This window comes from Perca flavescens, chromosome 12 (genome assembly GCF_004354835.1).
Source record: "Perca flavescens isolate YP-PL-M2 chromosome 12, PFLA_1.0, whole genome shotgun sequence".
Lineage (NCBI taxonomy): Eukaryota > Metazoa > Chordata > Actinopteri > Perciformes > Percidae > Perca > Perca flavescens.
Genome location: NC_041342.1, coordinates 6,167,051 through 6,188,149, shown reverse-complemented (window position 1 = coordinate 6,188,149; position 21,099 = coordinate 6,167,051). Strand labels below are relative to the sequence as shown.

General features: G+C 41.5%; 2 protein-coding genes across 15 annotated transcripts in view; both read left to right on the top strand.

Moving 5' to 3' along the window:
- Positions 1-4,207: 4,207 nt before the first annotated feature.
- fem1a (fem-1 homolog a) lies at positions 4,208-7,854 on the top strand. The gene has a single exon (XM_028592931.1). The coding sequence runs from the start codon at positions 4,404-4,406 to the stop codon at positions 6,255-6,257; it is 1,854 nt and encodes a 617-aa protein (XP_028448732.1). The 5' UTR covers positions 4,208-4,403; the 3' UTR covers positions 6,258-7,854.
- A 3,116-nt stretch (positions 7,855-10,970) lies between these two features.
- Positions 10,971-21,099, top strand: part of LOC114564767 (receptor-type tyrosine-protein phosphatase S) — a 90,121-nt gene continuing 79,992 nt past the window's right edge. For 12 of the 14 annotated variants that reach the window (XM_028592296.1, XM_028592300.1, XM_028592299.1 and 9 more), the window contains exon 1: positions 10,971-11,287. The gene's annotated coding sequence lies outside the window, so the exon portion shown is untranslated. The remainder of the gene's footprint in view (positions 11,288-21,099) is intronic. The other 2 variants (XM_028592301.1, XM_028592302.1) reach the window with 1 other exon arrangement.

Sequence of the window (21,099 nt, the reverse complement as noted above, 5' to 3'; positions counted from 1 at the left end):
TACTACGTGACATGCTTTTAAACTTGTGAATAAAAAAAGCTAAACTCTCACTGATGTTTTGTTTTATTAACCCTGCAGCTTTGTCTACAGTGATTTTGTCCTAATAATTCCGCAGCATCCAGCTCAAGCCCTAGGAAATGATTATAAAAGATTTCCATTTTTGCAAACAAGTATGAGGCTGGGTCCTCTGAGACAGACACGGACTGGGTCTCATTTGTGAGGCTATTAATTCTGGATCTCTGCACGCAATAATGTTTCTCTGTGCATGCAAACTCCCTGTTTAATTTTAAAAACCTGTTTGGTTCTCCAGTGAGGTTCGAACAAGCGCCGGTGCTGTAAAATGAATCCAAAGCAGAAGTGCCAAAAACTGCAGTTCACCGAGTGCCTACTAAAGGCTGGTTCCAAAACGGAGTCAATCTCCATAGACCGTTATGTTAAAATGCCCAACTTTACAGCAAAATAAAACTGCTGTTTACAGCCAGGTACAAAAACAGTTCGGTCTCTATAGCTAAATTCACCCTGTATGACAACTGGGGGGGTAAATATTTTATAAATCACACTTTTAAATTATATTAAGACGTCCTGTAAGCTTGATTCGGCCTGTCTCAGCTCTATCCACGCTCCACCTCTTTGCCCATTTTTGAATTAGCCGCCCACTTTGAGCTTGATTTTTGGCTCTTCAGAAACCTATGGTTGACGTCACAGAGACTACGTCTATATTTTATACAGTCTATAGGTTCAAATAGTTATTAAGGATGGCAGGAGGTAGAATGTGCCTCCTGAAACAAACGTTGGCACGCATTCTCCTACTCTAGATATCAGTTATCTCTCTTTACAGTGAGGCCATAATCTTAATCTATAGCTTCAATGCTTGGGTTGATAAATGGAAATGAATTTGTGCTGAGGGAGGAGAAATACTAAAACATACCCTGAAGTCCACACTAATACAGTTGTCAGACAGGCAGGGGTGGTCCCACTGAGCAACAGTTAGCCAAGTGTGGATCTAATGCCTCCTCTACTGGTCAAACATCAGAATCACACCTCATAATGCCCTGGGAAAAAACATTTACATTTACAGCATCAAAGTAATTTTTCGGCAACTATGAACTGACTGGTGACTGGTGATTACCCTGAAAAGGAAAGAAAATTACATCTCATTAGAAAATACAAACCCTCTGAGAACACTCTCGGGCTTATACCCCTGGGTGATCTGCAGCCAGCTCCATTTGCTTATGAAGTACTGAGATAAGTCACAACAAGTATCCATGTGGGACACATTCATCTGTGAGCTTCAAGAATATTTATTTCCTACAGACTTGAAAGCAACTAAAACTGAAGAAAAATGAAGTCGTTATCTTTGCCTCTGTAGACTGGGTGAGGCAAATTGAAAAGTGATTGCCTAATAATCTTTTGAATTAAGCAAAACAAGTCAGCCTATAATCATAACAGCAGAATTAGAAATGGGGTCCTACGTGAAATCTAAATGTTCTACCTAAGTTGAACAGTTTTGTTTATTTCACATGAAATATTTATGTCTTTTCTGTTTGTCTCTGGGCTCTTCTTGGTAATTTGAAGTGCTCAGATGGAAAAGTGCACCAATCCGGATCGAGCGATATTTTTAAATCAAAATCTGATAGCAGTTGATGGGTTATAGATTAGAAACCAAAATAACAGGGACTTTAAAAACCTAAGCAGTACTACTTATTAGATACATCAACCTTTCAAATGTAGAAAAGTGATGTTCGTATACAGTATATATATATATATATATATATGTATATGTGTGTGTGTGTGTGTATATATATATGTATGTATATATAAATAGTACCTCACAAAAGTGAGTACACCCCTCACATTTTAGTAAATATTTCATTATATCTTTTAATGGGACAACACTGAAGAAAGGACACTTTGCTACAATGTAAAGTATTGAGTGTACAGCTTGTATAACAGTGTAAATGTGCTGTCCCCTCAAAATAACTCATCATACAGCCATTAATGTCTAAACCACTGGCAACAAATGTTAAATTCCCATAGAGGCAGGCAGATTTTTATTTTTAAAGGCCAGTTATTTCATGGATCCAGGATACTATGCATCCTGATAAAGTTCCCTTGGCCTTTTGAATTAAAATAGCCCCAAATTATCACATACCCTTCACCATACCTAGAGATTGGCATGGGGTACTTTCCATAAAATCATCTCTCAATGTAAATCAAACTAGCTGTTAGGCTAACTGACATAAAACCATGCCAATCTCTAGGTATGGTGAAGGGTATGTGATGATGTGGTGCTATTTTAATTCCAAAGACCAAGGGAACTTTATCAGGATGCATAGTATCCTGGATACTATGCATCCTGATAAAGAGATGATAGAGAGATGATTTTATGGAATCTACCCCATGCCAATCTCTAGGTATGGTGAAGTGTATTTGATGATGTGGTGCTATTTTAATTCCAAAGGCCAAGGGAACTTTATCAGGATGCATAGTATCCTGGATCCATGAAATAACTTGCCTTTAAAATATAAAATAAAAATCTGCCTGCCTCTAGGGGAATTAAACATAGGGGTGTACTCACTTTTGTTGCTAGCGGTTTAGACATTAATGGCTCTATGTTGAATTATTTTGAGGGGACAGCACATTTACAATGTTATACAAGCTGCACACTTAATACTTTACATTGTAGCAAAGTGTCATTTCTTCAGTGTTGTCCCATTAAAAGATATAATGAAATATTTACTAAAATGTGAGGGGTGTACTCACTTTTGTGAGATATTGTGTATATATATATATATATATATATATATATATATATATATATATATATATATATATATATATATATATATATATACACACATATACAGATAGAGTATATTTGTGATATCGACAGAAGTGATGGAGGGATTTGAGATGCCACCCAGGCACTTTCCCATTCATGCTAAGTGGCGATTAAAATCTGCTTTTTGACAAAGAAATGTATGCAGTTAATATGACACATGCCAGCGAGGTAATACTTCTAACACAGTTTGATGTGTACTGAATTTGATTTCTAAATGGCCACTGTTACATTCTTTTAATCATTTCAAGTTTTTGTTTAATTAGTATTGTGAACAAATACCGTATAGTCTACAAAGAGAACATTACACAAATTTTGTAAATTTGTTCAAGGATGATTTTGGTTTCCATCTTGTAGTTTAAGAAAGAACAACAACAAAAAAATGCCATCCTGATTTGTGATGCTGTCGGCAAACAGAGGTGTCAGTAATCTAAACCCCCCAGAAGTAACTCTGATTCATTTATAAAATATTCTAATCCTACTTTCACTGCTTAACCCTCATCAACAGCTGCATGCCATGCCGCATTTAAAGTTGGTTGAGGCCGGCTACTCCCCGGCCGAAAGTTGCAGGGGTGGTTCGTCCGCTCACAGGCGCTAGGGGGGGAGCGAGACGACCACCATCCGCCCGAAAAAAGTCATATAACCATTCCAATGACTCCAAAGGTGTTCAGTTAAGGCAAATTAAGCTAAAAAAAAAAAAAACTGCATAGTTCCACTTTAATATCAGGCTTCTTAAGATATGATTATCTGGGTGCTAGGCCTATATGCATATGGGGTGAAAAACACCTTTGTTTTGTGTGAGACTGCAGTACCTCATCTGTGTCTGCAACGCTGTAAGTTTCACTAATTGTTCAGTTAAATAGTTAATGTGTTTTCTATCATTTGCCATTAAAAAAAATGTAATGTATATTTTGGGATGACACATACCTCTATTAAAAATATTATAATATAAAAATAGATATATATGTAATAACCATACGTAATGGTAGGATTGTAGAATATGATTTGTAGAGATGTCCACAGGAATTCCCCCTCTATACAACCAAATTTCTATTTTTATCGTATAACTGACGGTTTTTACGTATCCATAGTGATGAGAATCAGTTTACCGAGTTCATGGAGTACTTTCTGGGGGTGTATTTGATTTGTGAACCGGGCATCAGCTGGCTCCCTTGTATATCTGGTGGTGGTGGTGGTGCTTCTTTTTTTTGGTCGGAACAACCATAACAAACGAACCCATCAGCTGTTAGGTCATTTAGGTCACATGCATCATGGGAAATGTATTTCTTTATAATGTAAAACGCCTTCTGCTCTAGGGTGAAGGAATTCCATCAAAACTACGTCCCCCACAATGCCTTGCTGCAATCTTAAACATAGACCTGTCAAACAACACAAACGCCATCTTGACAGCACCCTCAAAATGGCAGAAAGCTGTGAGCTAGTAACCGAGTCCGAGCTAAGATACCTGCTCCCTGCTATTTAAAAAAAAACCAGACTCGTCAGTTTTTCCATAAACGAGTGGTTATGGGGTTGGTGCCCTACGCGGCAGCATATAGCCTGTAAAATGGATATACCGACGGCGGTTTTCAACGCGGCCAGAGATGGTAAGCTGAAACTTATCCAGAAGTTGCTGAGCAACAAAACTCCCGAGGAGCTGGAGGCTTTAGCCGAGGACAAAACACAGGGAGGCACCCCGCTGTTGATAGCCTCTCGATACGGACATCTAGAGGTTGTAGACTACCTCCTTGAACATTGTAAAGCAAATGTTGAAATCGGGGGGGCCGTTAACTTTGACGGCGAGACCATCGAGGGGGCTCCGCCGCTGTGGGCAGCTTCGGCAGCCGGTCACCTCCCTGTGGTTAAGACGCTACTGAAACACGGTGCCTCGGTGAACAACGCAACCCTCACTAACTCAACGCCGCTTCGAGCTGCCTGCTTCGACGGTCACCTGGAGATCGTCCGCTACCTGGTGGAGCACAGAGCCGACATGGAGGTGGCCAACCGCCACGGCCACACCTGCCTCATGATCTCCTGTTACAAGGGCCACAAGGAGATAGCCAAGTTCCTCCTGGACCGTGGCGCCGACGTCAACCGCAAGAGTGTAAAAGGAAACACCGCCCTCCATGACTGTGCGGAGTCGGGTAGCCTGGACATCATGAAGATGCTTCTGAAGTGCAATGCTCGCATGGAGAGGGATGGATACGGAATGACCCCGCTCCTCGCTGCAAGTGTCACCGGTCACACCAACATCGTGGAGTATCTCGCCCACCAGCCTCGCACCTCCAGAGAGGAACGCATCGATGCACTTGAACTACTTGGGGCTACTTTTGTGGATAAAAAGCGGGATCTCTTGGGGGCTATGAGGTACTGGAGAAGGGCCATGGAGCTGAGGCAACCGGGGGACAAAGCTGGATTCCTGGCCAAGCCTGCGCCTGGCCCTCCTATCCCTGCCTATGGCTGTGCACAGGAGGTAAGCACCGCAGAGGAACTGGAAGCTCTGATCACAGACCCTGATGAAATGAGGATGCAGGCTTTGTTGGTTCGAGAGCGCATCCTAGGGCCGTCCCACCCAGACACCTCTTATTACATCCGCTACAGGGGGGCTGTGTACGCTGACTCGGGCAACTTCGAACGCTGCATCAGCCTGTGGAAATATGCTTTAGACATGCAGCAGAGCAACCTGGACCCTCTCAGTCCCATGACCGCCTCCAGTTTCCTGTCCTTTGCGGAGCTTTTCTCTTTTGTTCTTCAAGACCGGGCCAAAGGCACCCTATCGACGCGCGTCACCTTTCATGATCTGATGACCGTGCTGGGGAAAAGCGTGAGGGAGGTAGAGAGAGCTGTGGCGCAGAGGGACAACCCTCCAGAGGCTCCTCAGTTCACCAAAGCTCTCTCCATCATCCTGCACCTCATCTTTCTCCTGGAGAAGCTGGAGTGCAGCCCGGAGCAGGAGCATCAGAAGAAGCACACGGTGTACCGCCTGCTGAAGCTGAACCCTCGAGGTCGGAGCGGCTTCACTCCTCTCCACATGGCTGTGGACAAGGAGACCACGTCCGTCGGCCGCTACCCTGTCGGCCGCTTCCCCTCCCAGGTGGTGGCCACGCTGCTCCTGGAGTGCGGCGCCGACGTCGATTCACGCGACAGTGAAAACAATACGCCCCTGCACATCGCTGCTAACAATGGCTGTCCAGAGATCATGGCGCTACTTATGAAGGCTGGGGCTCACTTTGACGCCACAAATGCACAGAGGAAGACCGCCTACAAGCTGCTGGATGAGCAGAGCACCGGGCAGCCGGCCCTCTACCCACTGAACTATATCACCCTTCAGTGCCTGGCGGCGCGCGCAATTGAAAAGCACAGACTGCCCTACAGGGGACTGATTTCTGAGGAGATGGAGGCTTTCATTGAACTGCACTGACTTCCACTACTGTCCCCTGTTGATGCTCCCCTGCACTACTCTTCCTGTTGTTCTCCCCGTACCTTACTATGGCCTGCCACAAACTTACTTCTCTACACTATTCTCTCGTCTTTGTCTCCTTTTTGGCCTCTGCTTCGCTCCTGGCCCTACCAACCTTAGCAATAAACATCCGGCCGCTGGGCTAAAATCTCTGGCTGAGATCTGGTCAGTTATCGCTTGATTCTAACGTTAAGCCACATAGGCTCTAAAAGTGATTGTTGGTTTCTACTGATATTTAAAGCTGGGTGGAACTTTAACTTGATATATGCTTTAATGCAGTTGCCCTCTTTTTGTCCCAGTAAAAAGGAGACTTGCAGTATGACGGTGCTTGTGTGTTGCTGGCTGGACTGTATGAAAGACAGACAGGTTTTTAGTATTACCGATAGGAAGCATCTGATCAAACTTGCCAGATAACATGCATGAAAATGAAGAGTGAATATGGTAGCTCACTTGTTGTTTTGAAAGTTAATTCAGAAGGAAGTGTTTGAGCAAACTCAACCACCCAAACATGCTTGCTGTTCCTTTTTTTTTTTTTTAAGCTGGTTTCTCCTTATTCACATATACCATCTGCTATGCTTCTTAGATATGGGAAGGTGTTTTAATTTACTGTGCCAAATGTCAGCCACGGAGCCATGTTTTGTTACAGACTGTAAACTGGTGGCAAAATGAAAATCAACTAACTTTACCCTCTTAATTATAAGCAGAAGTAATGAACTAAAGTGGAGATGCACATGAAGAAGATCAGGAACTTGAGTTGAGGAGGAGTGGTATCCCTTTGAGTAAAAAGAGCTGGTACCACTAACTAACACTCCCCAGTCTCCACACAGACATTTATAACCTATGCAGTTTGTGATATTCCAATCAGAGGCAACATTTTTCAAGCAAAAAATACACTACATTTAACAGATTTTACACAGGCATACTACTTGGTTGCTTATCTTAACATGATAATGACTCAAACCAGGGGCTGCTTCATTGACAATGAATTGGTGTCTCCTGACTTCACGAACTACGAATGTCTACTTAAAAATGTTTGCCTATGTCCGAATGAACAATTTCCAAACTAGAGCCTTAAGTGTGCCTACATCCCTCTATGTCTGGGTAATATCATCATCATCATCATCATCATCAACAACAAACATATTCAATTCACTCAGGAAAAGAAGCAGCTTCAGAACTAGGACACAATGTGATGATGACTGTGTATCTATGACTGTGTCGATTCTGTTTTTGGAGTGAATTTTCTTTTTCTCCCTTTTTAATCTCAGATGCAGTTCACAGAAATGAAACTGGCCGTTCCTGCATCTTAGTCTTATTTTTAATAGTGTCTCTTTTGTTTTTTTTTCTTGTGTTATCATGAATGTTGTATTTGTCTGTGCTAAGCACCAACACGTTGAATGCACACTGTGAGGCTCTGAACCATAAAAATGGACAACTTACATTCAGGCTGTGAACTGTCGCTGCCTTTCTCTTTCTCAACTGATTCGTTTAACTGATGATAACTCAAGAACAAAAGAGCGTTGGAGATAGTCGAATAAAATTCAGCATCACAACATAATCTGTGTGTGTGTGTGCGCTTGCATGTGTTGGTGATCTCAGTTCTGCTGTGTTTTCAACGTGGAAAAATCTCACTTGAAATTATTTATTTTTTAAGCTTATTGTGCTATGAAAAATATCTAAAAAAAAATTGGAATTCTTCTGTGCTCCGGTTTGTCACTAGTTCTTCACCTTAAGTGCGATTGCTTACAATGGCAGCATTTGCATTAAGAGCATCATTATACATATTTAGATGGATTGAAATAGTTGCAGTAGCAGAACACAAAAGACCTTACACCACCCCATCCGTACAGCCCAATCTATAAAATGAGCTTATTTTAGAGATATTTTAGAGTGCATCCAAAGTGTTAACATTAGCATAAAAAAATAATCAGTAGCCACTTAATTCAGCTCTTTATATGGGCTTCCCACTGCTCTGCTCACATAAACTCGAGGGCACTGAAATAAAGCATAACAGAAACTTGATCTTTCGGAGTCCTGAACTCTTCAAGTATAAATAGAGCGCAATTAACGTCACTGCTGCAGGGCAGCGGTAGAGACAGGGCTCTTACCCTGCTAATTTTAGGGATCTTTTGCCCTATCTTAAACTCTGGAAATGGGAATACTGTAACGCTATACAGTACATAGCATACGGCACTGTCAGGCAGGTCACAGGGTGACTGGCAGAGACAGCGCGCAGACAACAGAGGCTGTATTATTCTGACATGAAAACGGAAAGAAATTTGAGCTGATGTCTTTTTTTAAAATGAGGTTTGCTCGAAAGTTAAGCTTAACCTCAAATATTAATGACGTGCTATTGTCACTGTGCACGTGACAGGTGTCCGGTGTTAGCATAGGGAATTGTGAAACAGCAGCTGTTGTATAGAGAGGTGTTCAAGTCCCTGTTACAACATGTGTTGATCGTACATCCAAAGAGCTCTCTTAATGCTGACCTGACCTCTGGCCTTTCTGTTAAGGGTGCCCAGGGGATTGTGCTGATCATCTACGTCAATTCAAATGTAGACATTTGAAGTATATGACCTATGATTTCAAGAGGCCAAAGACGGCTACAATTGTTAATGTGACAAACACAATGCGTCCTATCCTGCGTGCACTCAAAACAATGGTCTTTTGTAGTAATTTCAATGCTTATTTTTAGTGTCATGAGGTTAAAATAATTTACGGGAGCATTTTTTTCTGACAACAAAAGAGACACCGCCAGAGAAATTACCGTCGCACCTGATCCTGGATCCATGAATCTTTTTGTGAAAAAACACTTCCAACGTGATGTAATGCAACATCACATAATAGTAACTTCCCACTAGAGGTCACTAGCAACACAGAAAATCAATCAGAAGGGCAGCCTTTGTCCCTTAAAAGACCATGTGATAGACTCAAAAAACTGTAGCTTCCGATAACCATCAGAAGAAATGGTAATTGGTTAATTTCTCATCTCTTGCTCACACTTTTTTCAAACAGTCTTTGTGTGAGGAAGAAAGAAAGAAAGAAAGAAAGTGAGTAGTTGAGAATGTTTTTTAGAAAGCAGGGCTGAATATGTATTTGTAGCCTAATGTATCTGGATGAACAGAAGTCCAGGCAGAGTTACCGACTCTTGAGTCTGTTTGCAGAGTGCTGCGTGGGGATCAGCAGCGAGTGTAATAAAGCCTCCTTCACACAGCGCTGAAGCGTCATGACAACCTCCAACACCTCAGATTTTGGCCCCGTGGCGGTTGTTTCTGTCATGTTGTGTGACCTAAATAAGAGCGAATCTTAAAAAACAAAGAGCCTGTGTTCGTCCATGTAGCATTTTTAGAATGAAAATCCTTTTCTTTTTTTTTTCAATTTCATTTTTATTGATATTTTCATGCAAAATTAGTAGGTTGGCACAATCATTTTACCAAAACATGTTGATCTTTCAGTTGCATGCAGTTTATAATGTGTTACAAGTGGGCAAATATGGTCCATTAGTCCGTAGTATGTAACATATTGTTCATAATAGCATAAGGCAAAGGTCAGTTACTCCATAAAACGTGTTTCTTGGCAGTTACAGTCCAGTCATCCTTCGTTGGAGGGTTTTCCTGCAGCCTGATGCTTTAGCTGACAAAGTGTTTAGTTTATTAGGGATTTTGCCAAGGTCTAATGTGACAAAAGAACAAATATAGTAATTGTCCCCCAGCGATCACTTGGAAATTTGATATAATTAAGGGACAAACCCAAAAAAACATTTTCCCATGTTTTTTTTAAACCACGTTGCTTGACATTCCTGGAAAAAAGAAATCGCCTAAGACAAATCTTTATTTGGGGAAATACACTCACTTGACCTTATTGATATGAATGAATATAAATATGAGGATTTATAAAAAATGAGTCTACCCTCATTGATATAAATGGGACGTATTAAATACTAGAAACACCTCTAAGTGTAGCGCTGTACAAGTTATGACCATAAAGTTGAATCAACACTTCTCAAAAACTGTTTCAACTAAAAACTGAATATTAACCTGCATGAAAGTAAGATTAATTGCAATGAATTAGACTGCATTAGTTCTGACCTAATAAACTGACAACTGAGCACAATAACAGTAATTGCATTAAGTCCAATAATAAGTTCTCCTATATTCTTGTATCTACTGTACCTCCCATGGTGTTAAAGTGTCCAGCAGTAATTTAGTGAGGCGGTTGTGCTCAGTGGGAGCTGATATGGGGCTCTGACTCTGACTTCCTGCCAACCGCTAGAATTAGACACTACATTATGGGAATCTACGGAGTTTCAAGGTGCTTATCTTCTTTTTAGCCCCCTGGGGAGCACAGTGGAAAAATTAGTCACCAATACACAACCAACCTTGCCTCAGCAGCAAGCACTTCTTTTGCACCAGTCAGCGATCCAGCCAGAGCTGGAGGAGGTGGAGGGCGGAGGGCGTGAGGGGAGGTGGGGGGTGGGTGGAAATGGGGGTAATAGGGGTGATGGAGGATACGGTTGCTATTGGAGATCTTGCCTGCATCACGTCATGTGTAGGGGATGAGGGGAGAGAGAGAGAGAGAGAGAGAGAGAGAGAGAGAGAGAGCGATAGAGCGGGGGGGGAGGAGAGGAGGGAAGGGAAGGGAAGGAGGAGGGCATTAAGGAAGAAGGCAGGCAGTATCAATGACATCAACCAGCAGTATCTGAGGCCGCTCGACCGGCAATGCTCACCCGACAAAAAGGGGCTGAGGAGCAGCCCGTGACCCGCTGAGTTCCCGAGAGTTCGGTGGACAGCCAGGACGTTTTTTTGGGGGGGGGGAAACGCCGGCGATGTGTGCATGCGTCCCCCCACACAAAGGCAGACCTTTTCCCTGAGCAGAGCTCCGCCGCCACTGGATTACATTCATCCTTGCTTGTTTCCGAGGAAGCTTCCAGCTGCAAATCCACCCACATGAATCTACCATACTGTAAAGAAGACGGAGCACTTCCTACCAAGGTAACCAGCATCCTTCATCCTTTTACACAGTTTTAATGTTTTTCAGCCGCGCACCCCACCCAGGCGGGTTATTTCCACTTGTCTAATAGCCTTTTGGAAACTAATGAGGTAAGTGTATATCCCTGCCGGGTGTGACATTTCACCGTTTAGCCCTATCTCAGAGGCCGGGAGTCTTCTTGGCGTTTTTTTCTTCTCTTTCATCTCAGCATCACTTGAGACTTTGGGTGAAAATCCGATCGCGGGGTTGTGCAGAGCAGGATGGTTGGCAACAGCGCTGTGAGTGCGCGTCCCCCCTTCACCCCCCCCCTTATTGTTGGCTGGGCAGCATGAGGGACCGGGGCAGACTGGCAAAAGCCTTTGTTCCTCATCCACTCTCATTTAAAGTGTTTTTTTTTTTTTTCCTTTTTTTCCCCCTGGTGGCCCTCTAAAGCTCTCTCCTGGTATAATGAGTCTAGTGTTGAGTCCGATTTTTTGAGTCTCAAAAAAAAAAGAAGAACAATTTAGAGAATGGGGGAAAAAAAGCACCTGCATCCTCTTTGTCAAGGCTATTTTAAAAGTGGAAGCTCTAAGTCCTGTTATCATTGTGGCGACATTACAAAGATGCCACAGCAAAGTAGAAATCCCATTATGGTAATGTCATGCTTAACACGTTTGAGGGGGGGCTATTGCAGGCATATTAATAATCCATATGGGCTATTATTCTAATATTAGAGTGATTTTCTTCTGGCATGGAAGTCGCCAGGTGGCAAGTCGGATGGACCCATTTAACAAGACTGTTTTCTAGACAATAGAGTGGCTGCTGCATCTGCTACTCCCAGGATGACTTAAAACAGGCCCATCTGCACATATAGGCAGTGTCTATAATTATACGCAGTAGGATTTGTTTTTAAAGCAGCCACTCAGGCAGAGTGTAATTTGATGATACATCGATTCATCCTGACACATTTTCCGAGGGCTATTGCTTGTTTGGGATTTAATCATGTACACTTCAAATGCCTGTATAGGTTTTCTGTATTTCCGCTTCGTGGCCTTTTGTAAAGTGGAAAACCGAGGGAGGTCTTCCTCCTCACACACAGATGGGAACTTTTTCCCTGGGGCACCGTGCACAGTGCATTTGCTGGTTATTGTTCCAGACCATTTCCACACCCCTAATTATTTTAATCAGTCATTTTTACACATGGATTCCTCTCTCTTTAGTAGTTTACCTTTTTTTTCCTCTTGTCTTTTCACCTGCCCTCCCTGCCTAACAGAGGGAATACACAAGGTGCTCCAGCTTCATGAGAGGGCCGGGGATCTAGATATTTGCATTGTTATGATGGATAAAAGTCATTATGTGGACTAATACAGCTGGAATATTTCCTCTGTCTATCTCTGTCTCTGGGAAACAGATCAAATAGGCTCCTCCATGAGCCAAGAGATGCTCAGCCCCCACAGGTATTCATCTAGACACTGTTAGGAGCAGTAGCTTATCAATCAGTAAAGGCATGTACTCCCTTAAATAGTTTTTCACAGGGTTCAACCGTAGGCCTCAGTGGTTTTGTGCTCTCTCCAAGCAGATAGCACTGTAAGATCCATCCAGACTTGAATATGCCGGATGACGGGCGCTCCCAGTGGAGCAGCGTTTGGTTTCACGTCAAAGGCCTCATTGAAGTCTTATTCCCAGATTCTTGCAGCAGCGTTACGCTTAACTGTTCTGCCCTCTTCTTTCCTCTCTTGTGTTACATGTTATGCACATCCATTTTTTTTTTTTTTTTTTGTCAGAAGGAGACTTTGATGGTGGAAGCGTAGCCACCTGTATTACAAGCAGACATAAACTTTGTTGTTGTCTAGGCATTGATATTAATTGACCTTTTCAAAGCCATGCAAACAGGGAGCTTCTGTCTGCTCCGCTTCGCTACTGTTTATTCAGGGCTTGGCGAAAACAATGCAGACAGCATGCAGAATGAACCCATTAGGGCCGGGCAATATGCGTGAAATTATTATAACGATATTAAGAAGAACACTTGATCTGATATTGAAATGATAACTTTACAGCTTTCAACCAAACGTACATGTCAAGTCAAGTCAATTTTATTCATATAGCCCAAAATCACAAAAGGGTCTTACTTTCTGCACGGCATTCGTGGACCCTTGATATGGATAAGGAACACCACCCTCAAAAAACATGCAAACAAAAACACTTTCATGACATTATTGTTTATGGTCTTGCGTTGGAATCATATTATGATATATCATTCTTATGTTTTATTGTTTTACAAAATTCTGGTGGCCAAAGTAATAATTCTGAGAATATTTGATTAATTAATGTTAAGAAAGATATCATCAAAACTATGAATGAACACATATGGAATTATGTACTTAACAAAAAAGTGTCTTATATATATATGTCTTATATTTTAGATTCTTCAAAGTAGCCACCCTTTGCTTTTTTATTAATAAGGGAGAAAATTCCACTAATTAACCCTGACAAAGCACACCTGTGAAGTGGAAACCATTTCAGGTGACTACCTCATGCAGCTCTTTGAGAGAACACCAAGGGTTTGCAGAGTTATCAAAAAAAGCAAAGGGTGGCTACTTTGAAGAATCTAAAATATAAGACATGTTTTCAGTTATTTCACACTTTTTTTGTTAAGTACATAATTCCATATGTGTTCATTTATAGTTTTGATGCCTTCAGTGAGAATCTACAGTGTAAATAGTCATGAAAATAAAGAAACACATTGAATGAGAAGGTGTGAACATTATTTTGTAAAATATCATCACATAGGCTACAATACAATCAGCCGCTGGTCAGTAAATTACCATTCAACTTAACAACAAAACATGGTCTTTTCAATCCAAGATGGAATAACAAAAACTAAGTGGAAAGGTTATGTGCAAAAGGATTAGGAAATATCATCATTCAGACAAAGCTCCAATGTTTGTTTAGGGGTATGAGTGTGCCTACCTTTAAACCTAATTGTGACTGGTTTGATGTCCTTTGCTGTAGGTGACTATGCAGAAAGTATATTTCTATTTAAATATAAAGAACTGATGGAAACTCCACTATACTCTAACCTTGTTGAGCTGTAAGACCAATCTGTTGTTGACGCCCAAAAGCACGCCAGACCCATCCTTATTTTTTAACCAAGAGGCCATTATGGGCGTGCGCGTGGTCATCATGTGTCTGCGTTGCCATGTGCATATTATGAGTGAAGGCAAAGAGATCGGTTGTGACTTGACTGATGCCCTTCTCCAGATGAATCAGAAATTCTGATGTGTCAGCAGGGATGAATAATGCACAACACCCCCCCCCCCACACTACTTCGCCTCTCTTCCTCCACCTCTTGTCTTCAGTCGTTCGCCTCTCTTTTCATCACAACTGCCACATCTGAAGACATCTTCACCTCCCTTCTCACCCCTCCCCCTCCACCTCTCCGCCTTATGCAAAAGAGGGCATCATTTCCCCCGTTGCTGCTGCTGCTGCTGCTGCCTCGCTGTCCTCTGGTCAACCCCACTCTCTACTTCAGCTAACTCCGTCTTCTTCAACTTTCCTTTGCAGAAAAGTTTCTGCGCATTACGTGACATGAAACATGTTTTGTGAGCCTTTTTATTCTGCTGACATTTGCACTGAGCGTGGCTTAAAAGTGTTGATGTACACAGCTCATTATCCAATGATAAGGAGTGGGAAGTGCAGCCATTGACTCGGTTTGACAGTTACATCCATGACTGACAGAAGTCATTAGGAGGACAGGGCTGACTGACAAGATGGCTAACAAAGCAGAAGACAAACCGCCTAATCAGACGTTGGAGAAACAGCGGGCACCGTCTTCTTTTGAAGTGTACATTTAGCCGCCAATAAATGTTCAAACACCAGAATATTCTATGCACCTTGCCTTAAGAGCTTGACGAGTCCTCCAGAGTATGTTCAACTGGAGTGAAAAACCTCCTCGGTCAATGCAAAGAGTGCTGGATGAATTCATTTAGGCTGGATGGGCTCCGAAATAGTTTTAAGGTCTTGTAAAATATGAAATAAGAATTTCATTTGGATTTAATTTATTCGTTGGGATGAAGCCATATGAATGATAGTGTAGACAGTAACATTCTATTCGGGCTGCAACTATTATTTTCATCGTGAATTCATCTGTTTAATGTATTTTCTTGATTAATGGATTAGTTATTAGGTCTATTCAATTTCAGAAAAATAGTGAAAAATCTCCATCAGTGTTTACTGTCATAGAGGAGTGAAGAAACTAGAACATATTCTCATTTTAGAAGCTGGAATCAGAGAATTTTGACTCAAACCGATGAATCTCTTATCAATATAGTTGGTGATTAATGTAATAGGTAACAACTAATTAATTAGCAATTTGCTAATCTTTGAAGCTCTAAATTCTATCTCTCTTTCTAATAAATTTTCTTAGTATCTTATTATCCAGGGCCATTATATTCCTATGCTATATGTTGTGTGGCTGCAGACGATTAGATTGCTTAGGTTTCATAGCCCTGTGTGAATTAGGGGTGTAAGAAAAAATTGATACAATTGAGTATCGCGATATTTTATTTTGCAATACTGTATCGATTGTTTTTTTTGTAAAAGTTCAAAAATATTCGTGTAAGACAGTGGTTCACGTTTATGTTGTATTTAAACCCCCTACCGCTAGATGGCTATGCTGAGACGCACCACTAGTGTCCTTGCCTAACAGGGCCTAGCAGTGCCTGACTTTTTGCTAGAAGCAAGTAGTACTAAGCACGTAGCTATGGCTGAACTTTGGCCTACTTTAGCATATAAACATTAGCTCACTAAGAACCTGGGAACCACAATCCCAAACTGGCAGTTTGATTTTCTGTGTACTGAATTGTTTACCTAAAGGAAACTTCTTTGACTTTTATGAACATCGTGTCTTTTTCTTAATATTAGTTTTTCTAAAATTATACTTCAAAAAAATCCCAATATATCGCCTTACGCACAGTATTGAAATATATTGCAATATATTGAATCGTGACCCATGTACCTCCCCTACTATATAAAAATAATGTTACTACTAACGTCAGTGACTGAACTGCACCAAAAAAGGTGCCAGTACCCTAATTCAGCAATTCCATGACATGATCATCGCATGTGTCTTGGATATATTTATATTCATACATTAACTTGTAAAGGTGACCCAGAACAGTGGACTATTCAGGATTCAATCTAAGGAGCTTGATTCGACTGCCAATCTCACAGTCTAATAGTCATAGTGTCTGAAAATGTGGTTATGAAACAAAGGATAATTCCATTCGGGATATATAGGGGTGCTGAATTTGATTTTACATAGAATTCCTTAATTTTTTCCCAATAAATTATGATATATATAGCCTATTTTAGTATAAATTAATTAGATAATATAACTGTTAATAAAAATTAGAAGTAAGGGTACTCATGTGGACAAAAATCAGAAGTGCTGGTACTCAGTACTGGTGTAGTTTCGTTCACCTCGTTGTTAGCGGCACAATTTCGGTACGTTCAACAAGCTCTCGTAGCTCGTTCAGTCTAATAAATACATGACTAAACAACTCCATTAAATGACACAATCATGTAGTGGCCAAAATGGCTAATTTTATATTCTTGCCGTTGCTGTTTTAGTCACTCAAATTTGGCTGGGTGGTAATTAACACATTTTCTGTGGTGTCACAGACTCAGAACACACATATTTATAGACTTTAACTTTTCATCTAGCGCCATTATGAGCTAATTAGCTAATGTTAGCATGCTAATGACCTAAACTAACATTCTACGTGCACATGGGAGAAGTCAGCCTTCAGGGCTTTCTGCCAGAAAGCCCTTTTTGCCAGTAATCTGGTTAGGTCTAGGAAAAGCTCATGGTTTGGATTCAAATTAGGGTGACCAGACGTCCCGGTTTGACCGGGACAGTCCCGATTTGACCGGGACAGTCACGATTTTGAGTCCAGAGCGTGTCCAGAGTCCTGGTTGTCAGCGATTACATAGCCAACGTGGTCTTATTATAGCCCCATCATTAACTAAACCCATGTAGAAAGATGATTTTGATTTTAACATTGTGTGTGTGTGTGTCAGTCAATCGTAGTGGTCTGCGTCTGCATAATCTGTGCAGCCAGCGTTACGATGCATATTTGTAAACATTGTTGCAATACCTCTTCTTATGTGTCTCGTTTTAACGGTTAGGCCAAGCATGTTGGAAGCGTTTCCAGGCTAAATAGAATACAAAAATATGTTTATATGTCATTTTGACACAAATACATATTAATAAATGACATTTTGATGTTTGAAAGTCTCTAGGTTTTGACATAAATGCAGATATAAATGTCATTTAAAAAAATTATAAATAATTATCAATTTTCAAATATTGCACCTGTCAATACAGAACGAAATATTCTGCAGCCTATTTTGCTGTCAATACTGCCGACATTGTCTTTGCTGTAATCAAATCACAAGTTCAGTGGGCGGCATTTTCCAAAAGAATGCTTTAATTCTGAAAAATAAAGTTGGTCCGACACGAAACTCACTCAATGTCTTTCAATATTATTTCTCAGATATGTAGGCTACATACCAAGAAAATTCATGAATATTAACTGAGATACCCCACTGTGTTGTGAGCAGTAGGCCTACGTGTGCTGTTGGCAAAATTGTGTCTAATCTGTCTGTGTCTGTGTCTGACCCGGGCTGGCACACGTTCACGTTAAAAAGCGCGTGCGTGAACGAGCACTACGGTCACGCACAGTGTCCCGGTTTTAGTTCCGGGAAATCTGGTCACCCTAGTTAAAAGATAGACCCTTTCTGGCAGAAAGCCCTGAAGGCTAACTTTTCTTATGTGCATTATACATGCTCGACATCAGCATGTTAGCATTGTCACTGTGAGCATGCTGATGCTTGTTTAGCGCAAAGCCCTGCTGTGCCTAAGTACTGTACAGCCTCGCAGAGCTGGTAGCATGGCTGTAGACTTTAAAATGTCTTTATCTGAGTAATTCAACATTACAATACATTTAGCTTTTTTTATTATTATTATTTCCTAACAAATAGATCTGTTGCACCATTTATTCTTTTTTTTATAAGATACATATAGACAGTAAAGGGGGAGAGAGACGGGGTGACATGCAGCAAAAGGCCACAGTTAACACCCGAACTCCAGCCGCTGCCAAGGACTCAGCCTTGTGCAAGCCTCCGGATTCCAGTTAGTGAAAGAACATCTTTATTGCATCAGTGAAACAGCTCCGCTCTACTAAAAGAGCTTCACCATGCAGGATGTAAAAGGGACAATGTCCAGGAAACTTACAGCTCTGTTCCATCATCACAGGTCACAGATAGAAAACTTCATCAGCAGCCTGTGCTATGTGTGTGTGTGTGTGTGTGTGTGTGTCTGTACAGGTGGTGGTGATAGTGGGGACTGGTTGACACGTCTCTTGAATGCAGCCCCACATTTGTTTGTGGCATTTCCATGATTACTCTGTCTCCGCGGTGCTGAAGGATGCCAGGTTGGATGAAGTATTTGTTTGACGGAGGTGAGAGTAATGGCTAGTCATTGGTGGAAAGCGTCCGTGCGCGAGTCTGTTACCGTTGACAAGCGTTTCATCTCTTCACTTACCGAGACACACTCTCCGTCTGATTTCAGCAATGAGACTGAGGACAAATGCACTTTTTCTACCCCATTAGTCCAGTTTTCAATTCTATTCACAACTTTATCGTCCCTCAAGGAGAAATTCATTTGGCGTCACAAATCTCATCTCCATCAGGAAGCCGTGCAATGGCTGGTTAGTGACAGAACTGCTAAGGCTGGTCGCCTGTCTAGCATCTAAATAGGATTTTTTCACCAGCACACGGGCCTCACATATCTACTGCTTGCATTCAGCGATGAATTCTTGAGGTCAATGATCATGTAAATTGTCAGTAATCAACTTCTTTTGGCTAGATTGTTATGCTATGAATTGATCTACAGTATATATATCATTTACCAAACAGTAAGGAGTGTGAAATGAATGTTAATGTTCTATAGATGATCTCAGTGTTGTTGCAGAACGGTGTGTGTGTGAGATAATGAGCTCTCAGCGGACAACATACAGTATCATGTGACCAATCCAGACAGGTGATACCATGGCAGCACAAATACAGAGGAGAGGATTGGAACATGGGCAAACACAACAGTCGGTCTCCAGAAAATGAATAAGCACCTACCAAAAGGGGATGGAGAGATTTTACAAAAGAAAAGAATGAATAAAGGGTTGCTTCAAGATTGCAGCACACGAGATGGGGTAACAGTGTGGGGATGAGTTAAAGCTGTGCAGTGTTGTATGTTTCAAATGTCTGTTGTGTTCCTGCCAAGGATGATATTGGTTCTATCAATCAATAAAAGGATGAATCCATTTGGAGTCCATTCACGGAGCTTGGCCTACATTGATGGCGTCCCCATTAGATGATTCTACGTGAATGATCAATCAATGTGAGGTTATTTAAACAGAGCACCGTGTTCCTCAAGGCTACTGTTACCACTCTCAAGACGAGCTTATCAACAAGCCCCGAAATCTGCTTTACACCACCGGATTTTTGTCTCCTGACTGATGTGTAGGTTTTGCTAAACAGCTGAAATAGGGAGGGAAAAATGGCTGCCGTGTGTCGTTATTGAAGCACAATTGAAATATGATGATGACGTTGACATCCAGGAAGATGAAGGTGTTCTCTGTAGCCATGGAGCCTTAGTCCAGCTCCAGGAGAAGCTCACTAATTGGCTGCGGTGTGTCGTGGCTGGCAAGACACATCACTTTCCTTTCCTGTGTGTGTGTGTGCGTGTGTATGTGTGTGTGTGCGTGCGTGCGTGTGCGCCCTGCTCCATAGAATTGTAATCATTCATTTTATTGAGAAATGATGGTGAAGCTTTGGGGAATAACCACACGTGCATCTTGTCTAATCAAATCTTATGTGTGAACATGTATGTTTATTCTGATAGATGCACACTCCTTGGATTCTAACTTGGAGCAGCCAGCCTATAATTATCGAGCCGCCGCAACATGTGTGTTTAACAATTAGGGATGTACATGGAAGCGCATAATGTGGGCATCAGTATGTATATACAGTTCTCTCTCCCGCTGGGATAAGGGTATTTGCCAGCCTCAGATATGCTAATTGGACAGCGAGTTGACAAGGACTTAACCATCAGCCTGCGTAATGAGCCGCTGCACAGAAGATCGGCTGCCTCTGAAGAGCAAGCAACACGGAGAGAAAGGTTGGCCCGAAAGAAATTACAAAATATGTTTGGGTGTTTGTCAGCTGAGTTCTGTGTCGTGGTTTCCGTTGAGTGAACATTGCGGAGGTGTTGTCTGTGTGTGGACATGCCAAAACCCTCCACCTGTCAGGTGAAACTGTACCTGCAAAATGTCAAATTTTTGCATGGAAAAAAAAACTAACTCAGCCATGTTTTAGCTGGACGACGTTGCATCTTGGCAGTACCCTAAGGGTTTTGAAAGAGGTTTATGAGCCTAAGGGGTTGAAAATTTAACTCGGCTCATGGAGGAGCAAGTAATCCTGCAATTTATTTCAAAGCATGAACATTTTCGTAATCGAAGCTGTGAGGTTTTCATCCTCAACTGTGTGATGCTTAGCTCCATGTTAAAGCATATATATATATATATATATATATATATATATATATATATATATATATATATATATTAGTGCTGTCAAACGATTAAAATATTTAATCGCGATTAATTGCATTAATGTAATAGTTAACTCGCAATTAATTGCAATTAATCGCACATTTTAATCTATTCTAAAGGTCCCTTGATTTCTTTTTGTCCCATTATTTTTTTTCTCATTTTAA

What these genes read in the sequence shown, in the direction of transcription:
- fem1a (XM_028592931.1), top strand. Translation starts at nt 4,404, where the DNA reads ATGGATATACCGACGGCGGTTTTCAACGCGGCCAGAGATGGTAAGCTG.